Below are 15292 nucleotides of genomic sequence, written 5' to 3' on the forward strand. Positions count from 1 at the left end.
GCAGGATTCAAACAACATGCTTGATCTGTACTTAAATGACAAAGAAGTCTGAACGCAACATGTAAGTTCTCGTCATCAATGATTGCATTTGGATGCTCCTGAACTGAAAAAGCAACACATATAGCAATCCCCCTCCAATCTTTATCAGTTTTCAGATCTGGAGGTAATCCGATTCCCACTGTTCACTCACTAACTCGATAATCTCCAAACCACTCCAGAATTTCCTTCCGAGGGAAACATAAATTGTATGTGGAGAAAGGACTAAAGGGCTTCAAAACAGAAATGATATGTCCTTTGAGGCTGAGAGTAATCAAGACATAAAACCTGACGTGGAGTTCAAGCATATCCTCAAGATTTCTTTTCCATCTTGCCAAATCATTTACAAAGAGTGGAGTCTCTGCCATTATCTGCAAATGAATTAGACCAAGCTTTGAATCTCCTGAACTTCTTTCTTCAAATAGTTTATAAGAAGATTCCATAAACTTTCGTTTAGAGTGGACAACAATTGGATCACATGGAATAGTAATTTGCTCATACGCGGTTGAAACCTCTTTGTCTACATGTTGTGCACTTAACACAAACATGTTTGTCTGCAGGGATTCATCCTCCTTGTAACAAATCCACATAAAGGAAATTTATCAGTTGACAAATTTTACAGACAAATGGATATATTGATAGCAAAAACAAATGTCTAGCCACAAGAATTAATTAAACCTTTGAGAGGAGTAACTTGAATGGATTGGCATTTCTTGTTCCTTTGTTTCGGGCTTGACAAACTGAAACGTATCAATGATACTTTCCACTAGCATTTCATATGCTTGGTAACATAATTGCTCATCATCTGCATAGCCTAATTGGCACTCATTTATCATTTCAATTACATTTCCCAGATCTTTCTCATATATTGCTCGGATCCCACACCTTTCAACTTCCACATTTGGTATGCTGGTCCTAAACAAAACGCTTATTCCCCAACATCGGTTCAACTGATGTTCTTCGAAATACACTCGTGGGACATGAAATAAAAAAGGTTGCTGTGAATGGGGCATTATGGGAAGATTATCAAGCGTTTTTATATGTGAAATACTACTTCCATGAGAATGCAAGTCAATATGAAGCAAAGGAGGAGCAATTTTTGAATCTGAATAATTCTTGAGCGAATCAGAGGGACTCATTTTGAGTGTAGCATATAGACTAAGTCCTATCCATGACTTGTCATCAAGTATGTTTGCAGGAAGATAGCAAACTACATTGCACCCCGCACTTTGATGGAAGAACCAACCTGAGACAAATCCTACTATAGGAAAACTGAATGGGATAGGCAAGTTGCGTGTATATAAGGATCCCTGTAAAAAGTGCATAAATTAGAGAGTTGTTTATAATGATTGGAGTAAAATAGAGATTGGTCAAGCAGAGCTAGGAAAAGAAACAGAAATATATGGTAGTGTGATTGATCACCTCAAAGAATATTCTTGAAAGTAAGGCGTTTAGATCTATTCTCAGTTGGCTGGTAGGATGCAAAGTTCCAAAGACTTGCTTTCTGGGACTTGAATCATGTTGAAGTTCATGGATATCACCAGATCTTTCCAATTCACTTGCCTTTTCTAGTATATGCTTGTAATGTTTAATAGAGGTCAAGTTTAGGTGTTCATTAGATGTATCAACTAAATCTTGAGTAAACTTTGCCACATCTTTGTTAAATATTACATGCAGCCCACATTCTAGCACCTCCACGTCCGATCTGTCTGTCGAAATCGAAGCTTCAATATGACTTGCTCGATCCAATTGATTTCCAAACCTTGTCTTCGGTACATAGACACAAAGTCCATAAGACCCGACCTTGAAGCCGTTGAAGCTTTCTATCTCAAGGGGATTTTGAAGACAACCTTCACCAGTGTAAAACTTACAGAAAGTATTGTACCGACCGTCATGAAAGTTTTCTTGTTTCTTGATTAGGAAAACAATAAACAGGGCAAATCCAAGCCACGTTTCATTACTATCTTTTTCAGGTAGTCTGATTCTTTTAGAAGACCCAGAACTCATATGTATGCACCAATCTGGAATTCTTGCACAAGGAAAACGAAGTTCCAAGTTTCCTCCATGATAGATTTGATCCTATTGAGTACAAAAACATAAAATAAAATAAGAAGGAAAGCTTAAGAAAAATATTCAGTGAGACAAAGAGAAACAGAGCCGACATACCTTAATGAATTTAGGAAAGAGTGTGGCGATATGTTCTTCGGGCATTGGAAGAGGGTGGTGTGTAAGACATCCTTCAGCCTTGACTGAATTACGACAATCAATGAAACTGAATCCCTCATCAGAAGGCCATATTGTCATATGATCATTTAGAATAGGACAATCATTTGCCTGTACATGTTTCACATTCAATGGAAGTTTTGGCAATGATCCAAGTTTTCTACAATTATCCACAGAGAAACGTCTAAGATTAGAAAGCTGAGAGATGCTATCAGATAAGCTCATGAAATTGTTTCCACTCAACTCTAAACGCTCGAGTAAGGTCAAACAACCAATGTCTTCAGGGATCGCTCCTTCTTCTAGATTACATTCAGCTAGACTTAAACATGTCAAGGAGCTTAAACTAGAGAATGACTCAGGCAACTGGAAACTGATATTGGATTCTGATAAGCATTAAGATGATGATCCGTCTGCCACACCACCACATTGGGCGAAACATAGTGTTTTAAGGTTCTTCAAACGTACAATGGAGGAAGGTGCTTTCCTTATAGCAGTTCTACATGCATCAAGTTTCTCCAATTTTTCCAAGCTGCCTATGTTTTCTGGCAATTGGTCAATAAGTGAGCAACCTGAAATGTTAAGATTTTCCAGAGATGTGAAACTGCAAATGAAATCTGGAAGACTTAAAAGGTTCTTGCATTCTCTAAGATCCAACAAAATAAGGCTACTTAAGCGCTCTGCTGATGTTGGTAGCTCTTTGATAGCCGTCCCATCCAAATAAAGTTGTGACAAATGACTAGTATCTCCCACAATCTCTGGAAATCTATCAAGTTTTGTACATCCAGAAAGAATAAAAGTCTCAAGAAAGTTGAAGCAGATGCCTTGGGGAAGACTGTCAAGAGATTCACAACCTTTCAAGTTCAACAACATGACTTGTTTGAGCTTTTCGATTGTCGGATGAATTTTTGATAACCTTTTACAACCTTCAAGGATCAGCCTCTCAAGACTGGGGACCCTACTGAAGTCAGGGGTTTCGACCAAGTACTCACAATTGCTAAGATTGAGCACTATTAACTTCTCCAAACGAAGCTATATAAAGAGAGAGAAAAAAAAAATTAGCTGACAAACAAATAATGGAAGCTGGAAAAGGCATTAATATAAGCTTAATGTAATTATTTACTTAAAACAAATATCAATGGTAGATAATCTTACTGTAGTTTCTTGATCCCATAGTCGTTCAATACAACTGTCAGACGTGTTGAGTTCAACAAGATTTTTAGGTTGAAAACTTGATGGCATATAGTTTAGAGGATATTGATGCCAATCCAAAACGCGTAACTCATTAGAAAGGTATCCACATTGAGAAAAGTTAGGCACATTATGAATCTTCAACAACCGTAGCTTTGTCATTTCTAACATCTTCTTCTCCTCACTCAACTGCAGTTCTTCGTTTTCAGGCAAATTAAGGAATATGCCTTCAACGGCTTTTGTTCCCTGCAGCAGTAATGGAAGAGGTCATCCGCCCGAAAGAAAAGAAATAGAAATTTTTTTTTCCTTTTTTTGGGGAAAAATTTCATCTACAATCACAAAGTTTTGATGAAAATTCAACACCTCCATGTTTAAAAAATCATCACTTACCCTTCCATGTTTGAGTAGTTACCATTTACCATTCTAGGAGTAGATTTTTTGATTTTTTGATTTTTTGTTTTTTTGTTTTTTTGTTTTTTTTTTTTTTATAAAATTGATTTATGGAAAGTTTATTTTACCCTTATATGTCAGAATAAATATTTTTTTTATAAAATTGATTTATGGAAAGTTTATTTTACCCTTATGTGTCAAAATAAATATTATATTAGTATTTTACCATTTACTTTATAATAATGTATATTAGGAAATATCATTTACTATAAATTTGATTCATATAATGACAAATGATATAATTAAAAAATGATAAATAATATATTATTATATAAAAAGATCATAAAATAAAGCTTTGTTATTTATTTTGAAATTAAAAGGTAAAATAGTTTTCCTAAATGAATTTACTCAAAAATCTAACTCCAAAAAATGGTAAAAGGTGACTTTTCCAAAGTGATGGCTTTTCGAGCCTCAGAAATGTCAACAAATTGTCACTAAACCTTGGGGGGTAGATGAAATTTTTTTTTTTTTTTAATGTGGTTTAAATGCAATATTATATATAGTATATAAGAATGCATATATTCACATCCATAAATTAACATTATATATAGTTTTGATACGTAAGAACTATTTTCCAAATTATATAATAAGAGATATAGTGACATAAAAAAATACTAAAGGTAATCACATTTTCAATTAGATTTTTGATTTTAAATTATTTCTTATATTGGAGTGTCGTTTGTAGTATGTACTTGTCACTCCATCTTCTATTATAATTTAAGGAATAGTTTCCAGACATCAAACTTTATTAATGAATCTATGGTAAGATGCAAAAGTAAACTGTATTTCAGTTAGATAGTTTACCTCATACTTTTCAAGTACATAACGTGCATCCTTATGATTCCAGAGCCTACTACGTTTGCCCAACACGTCTATGGATTCTTGACGAACAATCTCATGACCAAATTCTTGTAGCAAATCATGCATCCATAGCTTGTCACTTGCAATAGTTATAAAGCATTTTTCTATAAGCACTTTTACACCACTTGTAGGATAAAACGTACAACTATCTAATATCTTTTTCACACGATATAGATCCTCTCCTTTGAAGAAACATGCTATGTCCAAAAAAATTTTCTTCGTCCATTCGTCTAATCCATTATAACTTACTCGACGCGCTCGATGAATTGGTTCATCATTTGGATGTTTCTTCAATTCAGCCAATATGTTTGACCATGCATCAACGGTTTTCGCTTTCAAGTAGGGACCCAAAACTTCGAGAGTTAAAGGATGACCATTTGCATATTCTACAACTTGGATGGACAACTCTCTATACTCGTCTAAATTACTGTTTTTGTCAAACGCTCTTTGATGTAAGAGTTTAAGAGCTTCATCATCATTTAGCTTATCAACCTTATATATGTAATCCTGTCCATAATTCACCACCAAATGTTTATCTCTGGTTGTCACAAACACTCTACTCCCTCGACCAAGCCAGTCATAGTGATTTTTCCAATTTCCAACTAAACTTGCTATTTGCTCCGGTTTATCGACATCATCTAGAATGATAAGCACCTTTTTGGAACGCAATCTTTGGCTTAATATATTGGTTACCATATGATCATCATGTATGTCTTCATCGTCACTCAATAAGATTTTGAGAAGACGCTTTTGCAAGTGAACCATGCCATTTTTTTCATATTCCTCTCTCACATTGCCAATGAAAGCGCTAGCTTCAAATTTGTCAAACATACTTTGGAAAAACCAACGAGCTAAAGTTGTTTTACCAATCCCCGCCATGCCCCATATCCCTATGGTGCAAACATCATGGGACTGGCATTCATCCACTAGCGACTGAATTTTCTTTATGCGAGAATCCATGCCAACCAAGTCATTTGAGGCCCTTTCATACAGTTCTTTGAAAATCTTATTAACAATTTCCTGTATAACATCTGATTCATGCCTGGAAAAAACAAAATATATGAAAATTTTTTTGGTCAACAAAGTCATGCAATGTGACATAAGCTATGTCCATTCACAATATATTTTTCCAAGATAAAAAGGGTCTATGGGCCTTCGTTCTTTAATTTTTACTTTAATTTGTTAGTATTTTTTTCTTCAACAAACGGTAAGATTGTTTTATCAATTTTCTTTGGCAAGCATGGAAGACAATATAGGACTTTTTTGCTTTCATGTATTTATTATTTTTTTTTCTATTCGCAATAGCACTTGATTGAAAAACAAAATCCGAGAAGATATCTAATGTTGCCAATATTTTATTTTTCCCTCCTTATAGGCAAAATATATATTTTTTCTTCATGAAACGTTGCAACTTAGGTTTGGTACATAGAACTGTATTATATTGTTTCCACTCTACTATAATATATTAACATTGTACGCTACTTGATGCAGAACTGTTTAATGAGCTTGTACAAATTTTACTAATTTTTACCTTTTGATTTCTTTTTTAATCAAACTAAATAAATTGATATAATTTTTATTTATATAGTCTACTATCTATGATTATATTAATAAATGTATTATCCAAACTCGAATTAAAGTTGAAGAATTGAAAATTAAAATATTTAATCTATTTTAAAATTTTAATACGGCAAGGAAAATAGGAATGAATTATATTTGTAAATGCAAGATATATAAAATAATAATATTTGTAGATGTAAAATAATAATATAAGGAACAAAACAAAAACTTATTATATACCATAGTGCTACAATTAACAGGGAAAGAATCACAAGAAAAAAAAAAAAAAAGCCCTTATATAACAAATATTTTTAATATACAACATTAAATTTAAATTTTACTTTTGGCATTTTAGTCCCAATAACTCCTTTTTCAGTTGTACTGTTAGTTCTTTGCCAATTGTCTATCCGAAATCCATTAACAAAAGGGATCAAAATATAATTTTGATAGAGCTTAGGGATCATGCATGTCAAGAATAAATAAATATATATATATATAAGATATTATTTCAAAACTAAATTAAAATCTTAAAAATATTTAGAATTGATAAAAATTTAAAAACTATATTTTTACTCAAAAGCATATTTAGAAATTGAACTGACTATTAAAGTTATGGGGGGGGGGGGGGGGGAGAGAGAGAGAGAGAGAGAGAGAGAGAGAGAGAGAGTATAAATTTACAAAATCAATACAAGGCGTAAAAATGTTAATAATTATTTTCCATAAATAAAAAAATAATAATAATTTGTTACAAAAATGAAGGATGTAAAAGGGAAACTTAGTAAGTGGCAAATGGTTTAAAGAAGAAAGCTAAAAAAAAAAAAATTATATATCTTTTAAAACTTTTATCTTTTTTAAAAAAATAAATCAAAAGACTTAAGCACTTATTCAGTTGTTTTTTTAATTTTTTTTAAATGGTACTTTATTCTCACTCTTCTATTATCGGATTTTTAATCTGAAAATTAGTTAGAGATTAATAGAGTGCAAAATGGATTACTTATGGAAAATATATGCCGATAACTCTTAAATTATAATCTCATTACAATTATATAGGACTGTACATAATAATGTTCATTAAAAAAATAACTCTAAATTATGAATAATTATAATGTTCTCATAGTTATTTGTAAATATGGCTATTGTGCAAAGAAATTGTACTATAAATTTATAAGAAAATTTAAGAAAATATTTATGAGAAATAAATGTTAATAATTTTATAAATAACGTCCTTCATAAATTTTTTTTTGATTTGCTTTTTTAATTTTTTTAAGTAATGTTATAAGTATGTAAAAATCACTAGACTATAATATTTTTTATAATAACTATTTTTTTCCCATCCAAAAAAATCGTGCGGGTAAATATCATACCAAATAAGCCAAATTTACTTGACCTAGACTATAATAATTTAACACTCAAAATGCATAATAGAATATTAAAAAAATATATGCAAGTTATGTCATAAAGTATTTGATAACAAATTCTAATTTTTTTTTTTATACTAAAGTAGTAAATATTTGTAAGTGTAAAATAGTACAGCATGGCTGATAATGATCTGGCGATAATCCCAAATCCTAATTCAAGATCTAATACTGAAATCTTTCTTCCCAAGTTATCAGAAAAAGAAAAAGAGAATAAAATAGTAAAAAAATAATAATTTTTGTTATTAATGATTAGACATAATCATTAGATGAATAATAGCTATTAATTAAAAAAAGGGAGGAATTTAATAAAACGCGAGTGAAGAGGAATAAAATAATTAGTAAGATTGATTAATTATTAATGTCAATGCGGATTAATGACAAAGCCATTAAATTAATTACAGTTTTCTTATGCAATCAATTATTCTAATTTCGAGTCAAATATGACACTTCACAAGTAACGCTTGAATGGTATAATTAATTAACATAATTACCCTACCACGGTTAAATGTAAAAGCGAGTCAAATATGAGGAAACTAATTATTTACATGGATAACAATAATATTGATCTTTCATATTTAATTAAAAGATTAGTTATTCAAGAAATAATAATAATAATAATATTAACAAATGTACAAGAAATAGTTAAGAACAAAGAAATAAAAATTAATTAAGAAAGGGATCATAAATGGAGAGCTACATATCATTAAATTAATTAATTATTAACGTACTCGATGAGGATTAATGACAAAGCCATTAAATTAATCACAGTTTTTTTATGCAATTAATTATTCTGATTTGGAGTACCCTACCCATTAGAAAGAAAATAATAATAATTATTATATACAATCAAGTTTTGGGCATTATTGCTTAAGAGTCAAGGTGGTTAGCAACAATATTCTCAAATAATATTTAAACGGTATATGATTAATTAATGTATAATTACCTATCTGTCAGGACCCATCCAGAATTCTTTCCCCGGAATCCTAGACAAGCCCTGATCCCAGGGAAATACCACCGAACTTTCCAACGGAAAATCCGGCAGCACCTCCCCTAAGGGTAGGACTAACCAAAAATTACCTACACTGAAAACACACTTCTATAAACATCCCCTTATTCCTCCCACGTTACTACAATTTGTTTCCACAAATTTACAGCACTTCAAATAATAACAGCAGCAACCCAGTGCATAAAGAACAACTACACGTCCAATACAGTATACAGAGCATTATACAAATAAATGTGAAATTTATAAAATGACAGATAAAGAAGCAATACAAGGTCGAGAGGAAAAAAAGGAAGAAAAACTTCTTGAACCTTCGGCAACGAACTGAGACGTTGGGCTCGCCCCGGACAATCAACGTCTCCAACCTGGACCTAGGGGAACGGAATTTAAGAGTGCGAGATGCTAATCATCTCAGTGAGTGACCCTAACTACCGAAAACCTTTAATATTAATAATATAAAAATAAAGGAATTTAATTAATCCATACCGAACAATTACATAAATAAATAAATAGACAATTGAAATAATAATTTCTCTCAAAACCCTCACTATTCACTCCGTTGGAAATGTTCTCCTTTTAAAACATTTTCACAAAACCCGATATTCGTACTTCCCGAAAACCAAGGGAACAAATAATTTAATAAACAACAAATAAATAAATAAATAAATAAATACCCCAAATATAAATAAACTGCAATAATTTATAATAAATAATTTTGTACTCTTTGGGGTTTGAAACTTTATTTGAAAATTACACTTGACAATTACACCTGACTTGACGCACCACACCATATACCAGTGATGCCCTCCGATATCCAGCGTCCTGAGCACCGACTGGTGGGGGGATTAAAGAGAAAAACTTGCAAACGGCACTTCGGCGTCCCGACAGTACCGCTGCTGAAACCATCATCCCGGCCAAGGAGGGGGGCGGCTGTGCGCAATAACAAACTTGCCTGCCCATGGTCCAATGGCAACTCACGGGTGAAATAATAATACTTGCACGCTGAACCACATATACATATACCATAACACCAATACTGTGTGAATGCGTCTAAAATAATTATTAAATCAACCGTACCGTTTTCCAAAATTACCGTGGGAAATATATTAAATTCTCAAACTTACCATCCCACATATTTTTATTTAACACATCGGTACGAACCATCGATAACAAACAAACCACAATTTTCTCGAAGTACGAGATGCAACCATAAAAATACCGTGGGCATAATTTATAAAATTTAAACAAATTTTTTCGTAAAATATTTAACCCAATTATGCCTGAAAAATAATACTTAAAACCACGTACAAATACTACCGAAATACACTTTGCTCATGCATAATAAATAAATTAAACCACAATAAAACCATAACCAAATTATACCACATGAGCATAATTTAAATACCAATTAAACATAATTAATTGCCCAAAAATGATATAAAATCCAGACACAAGCAATTACTGAAAATACTTGCTCATGTGTAATAAATACCATTTAATCACAATAAAATAATAATCGGGAATTTCTAATGACCCCAAAATTTCATTTAGCACCAATGGATAAATATATATATAAAATAATATTTTTCCCGATTATATTTAAAATACGCCACATGAGCACCAATTACAGATATCAAATTAATACCACATAAATACAATTAATTACCCCAAAAATATTTTTAAAGGTGGGTCACTCACCTGGAGCACGCAATTAAACCATGATCCGCCATGGAATCAATTCCACGACTCACCGGTGCTCCTAGAACAAAATTCACACACAGTCAAATAAATTAATATTTTAATCGGGTAAATAATACCCGGTACCCGGGGGGTCAAACACAAACGTTATTCAAAATAGTCGAATAATATACCAAATTGAAGCTTGAGCGACGAGGATTACAAATCCGGTCTCCATCGACCCCAATTCCGCCGGAGGTGGCCGGAATTTGACCGGAAAGCTTCGGCCGGTTTTAAACTTGAGGGATCTCTCAAACGGTGGGGATTTTGGGCAATCTAACCCCGGAAATGGACTCAGAGGGGTCAAAAATGGTGGAATAGAGGTATGGGTCGGGCTGGGTTGGTCGGAAACGGCGAGAATCGCCGGAAAAACGTAACCGGCCGCCGCCAGCTTCACCGGCCCGATCTGGGCGCGTCCGGCGGCAACTGGCCGGGATATTTGGTGGCTGAGGTCGCGAGGAGATGGGCTACACCGGTGGCTGGTGCGTGTGGCATTCTGGCGACTGAAATCCGGCCAAACGGTGGTCAAACAGAGAGAGGGAGAGAGTCAAAGGAGAGAGAGAGAGAGCGAGAGAGAAAAAGTCTGTGTGATTTTCTTTGTCTCCGTCGGGCGCTCGGGGAAGAAGAATGGAAGAAAAGGAAAAGAAAGAGGAGGGTGTTTTCCCACGTGGGGAAAAAGAAGAGAAAAGAAAAAAGAAAAAAAGAAAAAGAAAAAGAAAAAGGAAAATAAAATAAAAATAATTAAATAATTAAATAATAATATTATTATTTAAAATAATAATAAAAATAATTTGATTTTTACACATGGTTGACATGTGGCTTCTCAACATGGTGACACATGGTCACCTACACTAAGTCACACGTAGCACATCGTTACGCGTTTAAAAATAATATTAAAATAATACGGTGGTTGAAAAACTCTATAGGTCCATAACTTTCAAACCACATGTCCAAATTGGACGTGCCGCTAGTCTACGGACTCATATCGACGAGCACTTCACAACCATGCATGAGTCAAAGCTCAACTTTGCATGAATAAAAAGTCAACTCCGGCACCCCTTGGATAGTTTGGACCTCAACTTGTTTTGCCCAAACTTTCAAACCGTAGCTCCGTTTTCAACGTGCTACTAGTCTACAAACTCGTGCCAATGTGTACTTCGTAACGGTACCTCAGTCAACCTAGAATTCCAACCGAGTCAAAAAGTTAACTTTTGACCCCTTCAGTCAACGGTCAACAGTCAACCTTGGTCAACATGCAAAAATTCCGACATGATTCGGGACGGGGTGTTACACTACCTCAGTTAAAACAAAAAGCAAGATAAAAATGAGGAAATTAATTACGTGGATAACAATAATATTGATCTTTCATATTTAATGAAAAGATTAATTAATAAATGAATAAATAAATAATAACAAAATGCACAAGAACTAAGAAGAAAGAAATAAAAATTAATTAAGAAAGAGATCATAAAATGGAGAATAACATACCGGCCTTGTTTCACTTCCCAGCGTGGTTCAATATCCGCCACTTGAGTCAAAGCATTCCTCCATTTGTTAACCGTATCCACATTCTGGTCTTTATGCTTACCAGTAAAGGGCTCCCCAAATGTCCCAGTCTGATTTCTCACATGGTTTGGTTCCACATGGTAGAAAATTGGAATAATAGTACGTCGCCGATCTAGATTGCAATATTTGACAATCTTTGCAACTTCGTTCAAGCACCAAGATGAAGTAGCATACTTCTCTGAAAAGACGACGATTGCAAATCTCGATTCTTGAATTCCCATCTTGATTCCTGGCCAAACGGCTTCTCCGCTCTGAAGGCCTTCATTGTCCCTGAAGGTGTCGATTGCTTTCTGATGCAGAGCATGGTACAGATGGTCTGTGAATCCGGTGCGGGTGTCCTCACCTCTGAAACTCAGGAACACATCTGTTAGAGTTAGTGACCCGAATTCTTGTTGACCTGACCCGAAAAGCTCGCGGTGCGACCCATTTGGTGAAACTAATTTTGGAGAAAAATTTGGGGCTCTGTGGTGGAAGCGGAGGTCTCGAGCTGGGTCCTGACAGATAGCGTAATTATACATTAATTAATCATATACCATTTAAATATTATTTGAGAATATTGTTGCTAACCACCTTGACTCTTAAGCAATAATGCCCAAAACTTGATTGTATATAATAATTATTATTATTGTACGGACCTGTTCAATTTTAGGGTTTCTTCAGTACAATATATATATATATTTTTTTTGGGGTTTTTTAGCCGTAATTTGGGGTTTTAAGGTATCGCGAAATTTTGCTCACCTTTGTACCAATTTTTCGATATTTGATTTGCTTCTCCCTACCCGTGGTTTTTCCCGTCAAGGGTTTCCACGTAAATTGTGTGTTTGTTCTTCATTTTCTTTATTTCCGTTGCTAGTTATTTTTCTCCCAATTCCGTAACAAGTGGTATTAGAGCCGCATCGATGTATTTGGGAATTTTTTTTTCTTTCGATCATGGCAACAAAGTTCGACATTGAGAAATTTGAGCGCAACATGAGTTTCTCCATGTGGCAAGTCAAGATGAAGGCGATTTTGACACAGAACGGTTTACACAAGGCGTTGGTTGGCAAGGAGCAGATGCCGTCTTCGTGGGATGCCGAAAAGAAAGCCGAGGTTGATGAGCGTGCCCTATCCACCATTCAGCTATGCTTGTCCAATGAAGTTTTGAGGGAGGTCCTTGATCAGAAGACAACAAAGGACTTATGGGACAAGTTGGAATCTTTGTACATCACAAAGAATCTCACAACGAAACTGATTGCGAAGCACCGTCTATACACCCTTTCTATGGTTGAAGGTATATCTATTAAAACACACATAGATGACTTTTCTACTATTTTGTTGGATCTGGCGAATATGGACATTAAATATGATGATGAAGATCAGGCCCTAATGCTACTGCGTTCCTTACCTCCATCGTATAAAAATTTTAGGGAGACTTTGATTTACAGTAATAAAACCCTAAAATTGGAGGACGTGAAAGCTTCTTTATATTCTAAGGAGTTGTTTGATAAGGAGTTGACCAGCAGTTCAGATAACAATAATTTTGGGAGTTCCGGAGGAGAGGGTTTGATTGTTAGAGGTAGAACATCATCTAGAGATCAAAATAACAATGGTGGTAGTCGGCCAAGATCGAAGTCAAGGTTCAGAAACCTTATTTGTCACTACTGTAAGAAAAAAGGGCACATCAAAACTGAATGTCGTAAGCTTCAGAATAAAAATAATGAAAAGAGTAAGGAACATGCCGAAGCCAGTGTCGCACATGAGGAAATTGAAGATGGAGATGTTTATTCAGTGACTGAGGATAGTTCGGGCAAGCAGGGATGGATTTTGGATTCAGCCTGTTCGTTTCACATCTGTCTCTATAGGGATTGGTTCTCTTCTTATGTTCCAGTGGATAAAGGTGTTGTGCTGATGGGAGATGATCATCCTTGCTGTGTCATCGGCATTGGAACTGTAAGGGTGAAGATGCATGATGGAATTATCAGAACACTATCTGAGGTATGTCACGTTCCAGATATGTCTAAAAATTTAATTTCTTTATCTGCTTTGGACAAGTCTGGTTGTTCTTTTTCTGGTGGAGGTGGAGTTTTGAGGGTTCTGAAGGGTGCTTTGGTGGTGATGAAAGCTAGCCTGGTTGGTACATTATACAGGCTACAGGGTTCTGTGGTAATGGGGTCGGCTGCTATTTCAGTGTCCATGTCAGATTCGGATGTTACTCGTTTGTGGCATATGAGATTGGGCCATATGAGTGAGAAAAGTTTGGCGATGTTGAGCAAACGAAGTTTGCTTGGTGATCGGAGTATCTCGAAGTTGGAGTTTTGTGAACATTGTGTGTTTGGGAAGCAGAAGAGAGTTAGCTTCAGTACTGGAATTCACAAAACCAAAGGTACTCTAGACTACATTCATTCAGATCTTTGGGGACCCGCACGTACTGCTTCTAAGGGTGGTGGCAGATATATGCTGACCTTCATTGATGATTTCTCCAGGAAGGTCCGGGTATATTTTTTGAAGCACAAGAATGACGTATTTGCTATCTTCAAGCAATGGAAAGCTTTGGTAGAGAAGCAGACGGAAAGAAGGGTGAAGCGCCTTCGTACAGATAATGGATTGGAGTTCTGTGATGGTGTTTTCAATGAGTTTTGTAGAAACAAAGGGATTGTTAGACATCTCACAGTTAGAGGAACTCCGCAGCAAAATGGTGTGGCTGAGCGGATGAACAGAACTCTTATGGAGAAAGTCCGATGCATGCTATCGAATTCTGAGTTAGCACAGGAATTTTGGGCAGAAGCAGCTGCTACAGCTTGCTACTTGGTGAATCGTTCTCCATCGGCAGCAATCGATTGCATGACTCCTGAAGAGGTATGGTCTGGAAAACCTGCTAATTATTTAGATTTGAAGGTGTTTGGATGCCCTGCCTATGTTCATGTTAATGATGGTAAGCTTGAGCCTAGATCGAAGAAGGGCATATTTCTTGGTTACCCGCAGGGTGTAAAAGGATACAGAGTTTGGCTTCCTGATCCAAAGTCATCTAAGGTTGTGATTAGCAGGGATGTTGTGTTTGATGAGATGGCAATGCTGCATCCGAAAAAGGAGCTCGTTGTTTCAGACAGTATGCCAAAGCAGGTGGAGTTTAGGGTGGAGGAAGTAAGTACTTCATAGAATGGTTCAGTTTCAGGCCCATTTGAGACACCCACTCATGTGGAAGAAGAGAGAATTGAGGAGGTGCAGGAGCATTCGATTGCCAAGGATAGACCTCGCAGGGAGATCAAGAAGC

The 15292-nt window shown here is 35.0% G+C and overlaps 1 protein-coding gene across 1 annotated transcript; it reads right to left on the reverse strand.

The window, feature by feature from the left end:
* Positions 1–704: 704 nt before the first annotated feature.
* On the reverse strand, positions 705–12263 carry LOC132800178 (TMV resistance protein N-like). The gene is made up of 7 exons (XM_060813208.1): positions 11965–12263; positions 4702–5800; positions 3412–3693; positions 2725–3288; positions 2203–2622; positions 1459–2115; positions 705–1346 (listed from the first exon to the last, which is right to left on the reverse strand). The coding sequence occupies exons 1-7, from the start codon at positions 12261–12263 to the stop codon at positions 705–707; spliced, it is 3963 nt and encodes a 1320-aa protein (XP_060669191.1).
* Positions 12264–15292: the final 3029 nt, after the last annotated feature.

The sequence above is a fragment of the Ziziphus jujuba genome, chromosome 12 (genome assembly GCF_031755915.1).
Source record: "Ziziphus jujuba cultivar Dongzao chromosome 12, ASM3175591v1".
In the NCBI taxonomy this organism is placed as follows: domain Eukaryota; kingdom Viridiplantae; phylum Streptophyta; class Magnoliopsida; order Rosales; family Rhamnaceae; genus Ziziphus; species Ziziphus jujuba.